The following is a 9,986-nucleotide window of genomic DNA, read 5'->3' on the forward strand; positions in this document are numbered from 1 at the left end:
CCACTTTCTGCTGTCCCAGAAATGAGGCACTGATTAGAGATACAGTGGCCTTTGCTGCAGTTTTCTTCCTAAAAATAAACTTCCACGCAACCATAAAAATAATGTATACTAAGTGCAGAAAAGCACAGCCTACTGTCCCTGCCTTGGGAACAGCCCCTGAAGGATGGCTCTCCTACAGGGACACTCCACCAGGACTGAAGGCTTTAGGCTGCCATGTGGACCAACCCACTTGCTTTGTTCAGCATCTTCATGGAAAGATGTGCCTGCCCGCACCTGAACCCTAGAATTCTTTCTGAAAGTTGACTTCTTAGTAGAGGTCCCTCCAAGTGCCTTTCCCATGTGCTGGTTTCTGCCTTTCATCATCTTGACCTCAGTGTGCACCTCCTCTTACTGCCTTTGTCCGTATTTCATACATTTTGTCTTGTTATGAGATAGAGGCTCAGGTAGCCCAAGCTGGCCTCAAACTCAGTATGTAGCCAAGGATGACTTGGAACTCATGATCCTCCTGTCTGCATCCCAAGTGCTGGGATTACAGGCATGGACCACACGGATCAGTTTATGCAATACTGGGAATGGAACCCACGCCTTGTGACTTGTTTTTTGAAGGCAGGCTATTCCTAGGTAGTATAGTATGGCTTTGAGCTTGTGATCCTCCTTCCTTGGCCTCTCGAGTGTTGGGATTGCTGGTGTCCCTCCATACCTAGCTTCCTTTGTTTCTGCATACGTTTCTGCCCAAGAGCACTTCTGGAGTACTCACCAATTATTTCTGTTTGCAGAAGAAATACGTAGTCAGCCAGCCACAGACCTCTCTGTCTGCATGTTTGTTTGCAAGCTCTCCCACCCCCTCCATCAACCCATGTCAGCTGGCATCTCGCCAGGATCTTGAGGCTAGCCCCAAGTGGGTCAGTTGGGGGTAGGACAGCATCCTGCCCCAACAGTGTTAGAAGCTGCTAGAGCTTCCAAGCTGTGACCGTGCTGGGGATGGGAAGCAAAGGCAAATGCCAAGGCAGTGAACCACACCCCTAGGGTTTCTCCTTGGAGTTTCTGAGAAAGAGATGTCCCTTGTTAGTCAGACTTGACAGAAGTTTATAGGACACAAAGCACACACAGTGAACCGCACACTAGTGGTTGTCAGGGAAGAGGCACGGAGAAAACGTGTAGCTTTGAGTTGCCCATTCAGTCTGCCTCTTTACTCATTAGATCCATCCAGTGATTTGGGGAGGGGCTGATCCTCTTCCTAAGATGAGGCTACCAACACATGGACATGTGAGGTGAAGTCCTTAGGGTTGCTTGAGAGGAGAGAGGAAGCTGGGACTCAAACCCAGATGATGAGTGCCAGGACACAGACTCAGATACTCGTTGTTAGGGGCCAGAAGGGGGGGCAACTGCAACCTCAAGTTATCCTGAGAGGAGCAGCCTCACTGTGTGCACCAGTGGGCAGCCACATACCGAGGAGCCCAGAGCCATGACTGGAGATCCAGACGTTTGGAAAAGTCCCACTGAAGTGTTCTGGGACATTCCAAGACAAGTTTGCTTAGAAACCCAGAATAGCAAGTCCTAGCCAAAAAAGGATAATTATTCAGTTACATGAGAACTGAAAATTAGTGAGTTAGAGCCAGAGCACGCGTCCTAACTATTTTGAATCCTCTGGCTATCTCTGTGTTCTTTTAGCAGAGGCATGTCCAACCTCCAAGGGGAAACCTTTCATCTCATCCGAACTGACAGCGCATGCACAATTGTTACTGAAAACCTCAGCTGTCACTTCTGCCTAAACAAACGGGATCCAGTGGGCAGCCATCCCTGCACCACAGACATTTTTAGGCATAGGTGGTTTCAATCAAAAATAGAGTCCTGGTCCCAGAATAGCAGGCTACACACTCAGCCCCAGACAGCCGTAGTAGAGTGTAATCTGTGGTGACCTGGCTTCCAGAGTCAGGGACTCCGAACTGTTCTGGTTAGCTGAGAGAGAGAGAAGGCATCTCCTGCCAGAGACACTCCCAGGCCTCAGGGGACATTGTTCTGGGTGCTCTGTCGCCAAAACCATCTCTGGGTTTCGGTAGAGAAGGATAGTCTATACCATCAGTGCTCAGTGAACCAGTGTCAACTGCAAATGTGGCCTTTGACTTTAAAGAAGACATTTAGCCCTTGGGTTGGAGTCTTTCATGATGAGATCTAGGCTGTCTCGACTTCTTACGGCTTTTCCTACATGTGTTTTCTAACGGAACCATGGGTCTTTCGCTTACCCAGAAAGACCATGCACCTCAGTGCCAGTGAGCAGTGGAGGTTGTCCACTTTCTCCTTCCCTGTGTCTCATCCGAATTGCCACGGATGTGTGCTGAAAGATGATCTGGACTGGACAGGGTGCCTGACACAAAGGCAGCTGAGGGTGGGGGAGGCCTGCGACAAACTGGCCTAGCAATTTAGAGATCTCATGATACACTGGGTGGAGGAATGCCTGGATTTGGAAAGCCTCTACTTTGGACCAAAAAAAGAAGCCTTTTAGATGCCCTGAGGGTCTCCTCAGGGCTGATATCCGGCCGTTGCTCCATTGATAAACTTTCTAGATTAAAGTTAAAAAAAAAGATAGTTTTAAATTCTTTGCTACCATTTTGGGGGCTTTTCACTGTTTTGTATGGATCCAGAGTCCTCCTTGGTCTATCTTTCTATTGAAGAACTTTCTTTAACCTTCCTTAAAGTGCAGGCCTGTTGACTCTCTGAGTTGCTTTTATTGTTTAAAACGAAAATGAAGAAGCACTTACCTTATTCCCATATTTGAAGGATGTTGAGTGTTGGCTTCTGGGCTGCCAGCAGTGGGACTTCCTTGGCCCGTGGTCTCTGACTTGCCCAGCCTTGGAGGGAAGTCAGCACTAGTTCCCATGGGCATCCTGAGCCCTCTGTGTGCTTTATGACTGAGACTCTCCGTCATTTAGGCTTCGATGTGGGTTTGGTAGTCTCTGTGTAATGTTGGTTGCTGCTGCTTTGCTTTTCATCCTTCTTGGGGAGTCTCTGACCCTGAGTGTTTTAATTTAATGTCTTTCATTACATTGGGGCAAGTCTCAGGTCATTATCTTTTCAAATATCTCTTCTGCTGCATCCCACTCCTGCTTCTGGGAGTGATGGGTAAGTTGGAGATTATTGCACATGATGGTACGATGGGCCCCAGCTCTCGGAGCCCTCTGCAATGCTTTCCTTTCATTTCCTCGGCGTCTTTCGGTTTGTATACATTCTCCTAACTTGACCTCCACCTCACCAACCCCTCCACCTGCCATGCAGTGCAGCAAAAGAGTGGCCTTTTAAAAATGAGATTTGTTCATTTTATTTTATATAACTCTTTTGCCTGCATGCATGCATATGTATGCCTGGCGCCCCAATAAATAAGGATCCTGAACTGCCATGTGGGTGATGGGAACTGCATCCCAGTCCTCTGAAAATGCAGCAAGGGCACAAAAGTAGGCTCCTTGATGCTTCCTAATCCCAGTAAGCTTTCTTGCTATCACTTCCTCCTCCTCTCCCACCTCCTGCCATCCTCCTCCCGTTTTTCCCCCTGCCCCGTTTTTAAGGCAGGGTCTCCCTATGTATTCTAGGCTGAGCTGAGACTCTAGATTCTCCTTCCTTTGCTTCGTAAGTGCTGGGATGACAAGTCTGTGTGCCACACCCTGACCCTTTTGACTCTCTAGGCTTCGAGCCCCGATGAAGCCTCCCATCTGCTTATGTATAATCCTTTCCTTTCATGGTAGACCCGACTCTGTCATTTGTAAAGCCCCCGTCTAGCCTTGCCATGATGAAACCCTAAGGTAGGCTAGGTACCCCCATAGTTTCAGAGGTTGTGACAAGGAACCAGTGGTACACAGCAATGGTAGGGTATGTTCAGAAGCACGTGCTGCCATCGCCAGAGAGGACCAGCTCAGGCTCTCAGGAGACCACCCTGATCCCTGACCTGAGCCGATGCCACAAGGTTAGCTCCCCACCTCCCAGAGGTTAGTTCCAGCTCTAAATAGCACTATACTGAAGCCCGGCCTGATAGTCACAGACCGGGTCATCATCTTTTGCTTCTTGCTGTTTTCAGGCAGAGTTTTTACCTTTTTCTTTTTTTTTTTTTTTTTTTTTTTATCTCTTTTTTTATTTTTGGTTTTTTGAGACAGGGTTTCTCTGTGCAGTCCTGGCTGTCCTGGAACTCACTCTGTAGACCAGACTGGCCTCGAACTCAGAAATCCACCCGCCTTTGCCTCCCAAGTGGTTTTCACCATTTTCAACTCACTAATGAGCTTTCAGGTGTGGCAGAGGCCAACTAAAAAGAATCTGCGTATAGATGCAGGCAGGCCTCCTCCGGCAGTCGGCTAGGTGGGGTTCCAGTCAATCTGTCAAGAGCTGAGATGGGTTAAGGATTTTCTGTTGCTGTGGTCAGTGTCCCACAGGCTTTAGATCCCCCTGCAGAAAACTGTCATTGCTGTGTTCAGGAAACAGGCCCAGAAAGATAGTCCCTCAGCCTCTAACTACCCCCTATTGTCCTGTGACACCATTCCTGTGGAGATGCTATACAAACATCTACTCACTCCAGATAGGGAAACAAGAGACCAAAGTAGGGCTATCTCCAGACTCCGGTTTGGTGGTGGTGGTGGTGGGGAGTTTATTGGGGTTACATGCAGGAATCCGGGTGAAGGATCACTTCACGAGCATAGATGAGTCAGAGGCAGCTGTATTACCAAAAGCCCACCCAGAGTTAGCTGACTCACGAAGGCTGCAACCTTGGAGCATGATTCAGAAGCAGCCTGACAGGTCAGGGAGAGACTTCTAGACAGGCTGACTGATCTGAGCCTGGGCTAAGTCTCCTCAGCGGCTTTATGGTGTATGTAAGCTAGGGGACAGAGGGACCTAGTGTGTCTGGTCAGTTTCAAGGACTTCCTGAGTCTTAATTAGCCTGTCTTTAGAACTTCTATCTATCTATCTATCTATCTATCTATCTATCTATCTATCTATCTATCTATCCATCTATCTACATATCCATCCATCCATCTATATCTATATCATCTATATTTATATCTACATGTACATGTACATCTGTATCTGTAACTATCTATCTCTCTTTTGAGAAAGAGTCTCACTGTGTTGCTGGCCCTGGCTGACCTCAAACTTGCTTTTGAAGACCAGGCTGACCTTGAACTCACAAAGATACACCTGCCTTTTTTTTTTTTTTTACAAATTTTTTTGCTCCTTTTTTTTAAAGATTTATTTATTTTATGTGTATGAGTATTTGCCTTCATGTATGTTGGTGTACCGTGTACATGTGGTGCTCATGGAGGTCAGAAAGGGACATAAGGTCCTCTGGAACTATAGTAACGAATGGCTGTGAGCCACTTCGTGGGTACTGAGACATGAACCTGAGTCCCCTAAAAGAGCAACAAGTACTCTTAACTACTGAGCCATCCCTCCTGGGCTGTCTCTCCAGCCCTGAACTTCCTGTGTCTCAATGAGCTTCTAGCTTTAGAGGAAATTGTTACGTAACACCTGACTGCTTGTGTCACCGTGAGACGTTCCCCAGCTGTCCATAGCACAGATAACTGCTGCCAGAGTCTCTAGGGAACAGGGAGGTCTCTGTCCCCATCCAGCCTCAGTTTAAATGAGCCTGTGCCCTCCATCATGGTATCTCCAACAGAGGTTCTCTACTTCCTGTCTGGGGCCAAGAAACTGAGGTACAGCAGGGTGGCTGGCCTTTGCAGAGTTTCCTGACCACCCATATTAGAAAAGCTTCTACTAGGTATGGTGCAGGGTGCTATGCCCATAACAGGAGGGCAATGGTTGCTGGTGCTCCAAGAGGACTTGGGAACTGTGTGGTGTGGCGTGCCTGTGCCCTGCCCTCCCCATCCGTATCCAGCATCCAGTGGAACCTTTCTCATGGGAAACTAGCAAGTCAGCAGCCCTGCCAGAGTTGCAGGCCCCAGCAATGCCACATAGGCACAAACTTGGGTGCAGTCAGTTGCTACCTGGAACTGGTCCCCACTTTCTCTTTCTTTACGTGGTCACAGTTCTATGCTCACTCATGAAACTCAAGTGACCTGGAGCTCTATAGCCCAACTCTGATGGATCCCAGCAAGTATGAGGTTTTATGGTTGTTCAGTGAGAACCGAACGCTTGCACTTGTCCATCCTAATTGAAAGAGCAATGGGCTCTCTCTCTCTCTGAGTGTGTGTGTGTGTGTGTGTGTGTGTGTGTGTGTGTGTGTGTGTGTGTGTGTGTTTGGCATATGCCTGTGTACACATGTGGATACAGGTACACTTGCACATGTGGAGGTCAGAGGTCAATAGCACGAGTTTTCCTCTCCCATTCTCCACTTCCTAGGGTTTCTATTGTGGTGATAAAAACACCATGACCAAAAGCAATTTGGAGAGGAAAGGGTTTCTTTCAGCTAACAGCTCTCAAGTCACACCCAGGCCATCATTGAGGGAAGTCAGAGCTGGCATTTAAGGCAGGAACTGAAGCAGAGACGGTGGAGGGACACTGCTTACTGGTGTACCTTCCATGCCTTGCTCAGCCTGTTTCCTTATACAGGTGAGGACCACCTGCCCAGGGCTAGCATCTCTCTCCACCCATATCAATCATCGATCAAGATGTCCTACAGACTTGCCCACAGGGAATCTGGATAAAGGTTTTTTCTCAATTGAGGTTCCTCTTTCCAGATAATTCTAGCCTGTGTCAAGTTGACAAAAAAAAAAAAAAGCCACCAACTATGACGGCACCTACCAAAACTAGATCAAAGCCATATGTATACAGTCACTGACACACAAACAGGGTCGCACACAGCCACTGAGAATAACACACACATAAAGTGCTATACACAGTTATAAGGAGTCTCACACACTTATGGATGACGTGTGAGGATCAGCTGCACCCCAAGCCCTACTGGGAGCCGTGGATTCCACTGCTCTCTGTGGACTGTCTCCACAGAAGCCATGAGACTTAGGGCTGGCGAGATGATTCAAGAGAGTAAAGGCCCATGCTGCCAAGTCTATAGACCCAAGTTCAATCCCCAAACCCCACATCATAGGAAGAGAACCAATTCTTGCAAGTCATTCTCTGACATCCACCTGAAACACATACACATGATACCTCTCACACACTCACTAAATCAATCAATCAATCAATATCAATATGAAAGAACTCCGAGGACTTTGCCTAAGCAAGCAGGTCTCCCTCAGATCCTGGCTCTTAGTGTCTGCTTCCCCCATGGCCCACTGTCATTGAGTCCTGTAGGTGACCAGCTCACGGGGACCTTTAGGTAGGCTGCTAACAGGAGTATGAACGGCCACAGGGCTTGTCAGCTTGGTCCTCAGTCTTATGGCCTAAGGCTCACAGGCCCTGGGCACCTCACCTTCTGGCAGCTGGATTTCTGAGACTGGTGTGAGCTATCTAGGATCCTCACCTGCCAGAGCCAGAACTCTGCATTGAGGCCTGAGCTTCTGGGGGGGGGGGAGGACTGCTTTGCCTCTGGCCAAAGCTGAGTCCCTGCTGGCTCTGCTGACAGTCTCTCTTTGTATCCACAGGAGCTATGGGGAGCTCACTTACTGCACCAAGCACGTGGCGCACAAGATTGGCTGCTTCTGGCCCAATCCGGAAGTAGACAGATTCTTCATCGCTGTCCACCATCAATACTTCAGCAAGTGCCCCATCTCTGGCCGGGCCCTGCGGGACCCTCCCAGCAGCATCCTCTGCCCTTTCATTGTGCTCCCCATTACAGTCACACTGCTCATGACTGCATTGGTAGTCTGGAGGAGCAAGCACACAGAGGGCATCGTATAGGTATCCCAGGTGATGAGGGATAGGGGAACCATGGGCCTGGCCCAGCCACAGCATCAGGAGCAGGTCCCACCTTGCATCCTGCTCTAGCCTAGTTAGCACAGGACTTGAGAGTGGCTCTGCATTAAGCTGAATATGCCCTGGCCAGAGGCTTCTAGCAGGCGAGCAGGGGCCTGCCTCTGCTTACCTCTGAGATTGTTCTAAGCACCGGGTCTCTGGTACACTTCATCACCACTGTGGGCATTCTGACCTCCAAGGAAGACAGCACAGATGTGTTTGTGGATGCACAGTTTGTGATTAAAAGAGTATTCTTAAACTTGGGAAGTGTTCTAAATTCTGGGTACAAATAACCTATACAGGGAATCAAAGACTGGAAGAAAATCAAGCCACTCCTGGAGATCTGTCTTTTGCTGGTTGAGTTTATCTCAGGGTCTCTAGCCAGATGATACCCAGTCAAAGGTCCCCTGAGTTTGTTGAGGGGTTCCCAAATGATTCTCATACCCTTGGCCTCTACCTCATGGTCCCTGCTTTCTTTTTGCCTTTCTTGGGTTTTTTTTTGAGACAGGGTTTCTCCATGTAGCTCTGGCTGTCCTGGAACCTGCTCTGTAAACCAAACTGGCCTTGGACTCACAGAAATCCTCCTGCCTCTGTCTCTCAAGTTCTGGGATTAAAGGCGTGCGCCACCACTGACCGGCACAGCCCCTGCTTTTAGTACTTGGAAATAGTCATAAATTAACAACTATCGAGAATACCTCCCGTGAGCCAGAACCATTGGCTGAGTAGCACGTGAAGAAGGTGCTGTCTCTGTGTCCCCCTTCCCTAAAGGTCACACTGTCTTCCCTGAGAAACCCTAGTACACAGGACAAATGAAGGCCAAGAGGTGCCAGGGATGTGACCTCCTCCTCCACTCAGCACTGTCCCTCGGATCCCTGGGAAGCCATGGACAGTAATGACAGTATTAATTTGAAAAATAGGGTTGAGCTATGACAGCGTGTGTCTGGAAACAAAGCACTTTGGGGTGTTGAGGTAGAAGCATTGCTGTGAGTTTGAGGTCAACTTGGGCTTTATAAGGACACCCTGTTTTTAAAAAAAAAATGAGGGGGGAGGGTGGGGAAGAATGAAGAAGAGACAGAAGAAAAATGCAAAAGAAAATAAGACTGGGTTCATTTGTGACCTGAACTGGAGACCAGAGACCAGCCTGCCTTCCCGGACGTTGACATGGAAATCCAAAGGATGGGAAAACAAGACATTCATAAGTCACAGGATCCAAAAGCTGCAAGAGAACCAGGGAGCTGACTTGGGAGATGGAGCTGACCCAGTGTCTCGTTCCCGGAACTGCGCATACTAACAAGTTCTCAGGGTTTCCAGTAAACCAAGAAGCCTGGAGTTTGAGGTCATCTGCAGAGCATGGCCATCCTGTGCTCAGCTAAGCAGGGGGACAGGCAAGGGAAGAGTGAGCCCAAGACTCCTCACACATGACCCCTCTCACAGGATGACTGCTTGTACATCATCAGCCTTCCAGGGGAAACCTGGTCCGCTGGGAGTAGATCTCCATCCGCTCCTCAAAAATGAACATTAGCGATATCCTCCTGAAAACAAGTCAGAAGTGTGGACCAGAAGTCTTGAGTGTCTGTTTGCAGTCATTTCTCTTGTAGGGACTCATCCCAAGTACATAATTACCATGTGCACAAGGGCCCGTGGGGACCAGGAGCGGAAGAGAGGAGACACCCTCAATGGTCCAACTGGAGGACTGCTCCATCAGATTAACTCCAGATGATGGAAGGCAATGGTTTCCTTAATGGCATCCTTCGGGGCAGGGGTGTTTCCCAGTGTGTGCAGTTCATTGAAAATGCAGATTTTAAAACAGGAAATCAAGGTGACCTTTATGCTGTGTTTATTTACACACAAAGTTCCTTTCCCCAGACCACATTGCATTGGGGGAACGTCCTGTAATAGGCCCCTCAGAAGACAGAACAACACTCTTAGCTCTGCATCTGGCTGCCACCATCCCAGCAGCTGGGCATCACTTCCCGGTGAAGGGTGATATGGTCAGACCCCAGCTGGCTGCTCTAGCTGTGTATACTTGAACAACTGATTCAGCTCTGGTAGCCATGGGGGAGATGTAAGCCCTCTGCCTTATCCCAAGGATGGTGTTTGATCTCCTGAAAGACCAAGTGGCCAGTCAGAGGAGCCTC

The 9,986-nt window shown here is 48.7% G+C and overlaps 1 protein-coding gene across 1 annotated transcript in view; it reads left to right on the top strand.

Moving 5' to 3' along the window:
* Ramp1 (receptor activity modifying protein 1) overlaps positions 1-9,671 on the top strand; it is a 46,979-nt gene extending 37,308 nt beyond the window's left edge. Inside the window, exon 3 of the mRNA XM_021198751.1 lies at positions 7,539-9,671. Coding sequence (XP_021054410.1) covers positions 7,539-7,794 — 256 coding nt within the window. The 3' untranslated portion in view covers positions 7,795-9,671. The remainder of the gene's footprint in view (positions 1-7,538) is intronic.
* The last annotated feature ends 315 nt before the right edge of the window (positions 9,672-9,986 follow it).

Source organism: Mus pahari, chromosome 5 (assembly GCF_900095145.1).
Source record: "Mus pahari chromosome 5, PAHARI_EIJ_v1.1, whole genome shotgun sequence".
In the NCBI taxonomy this organism is placed as follows: Eukaryota; Metazoa; Chordata; class Mammalia; order Rodentia; family Muridae; genus Mus; species Mus pahari.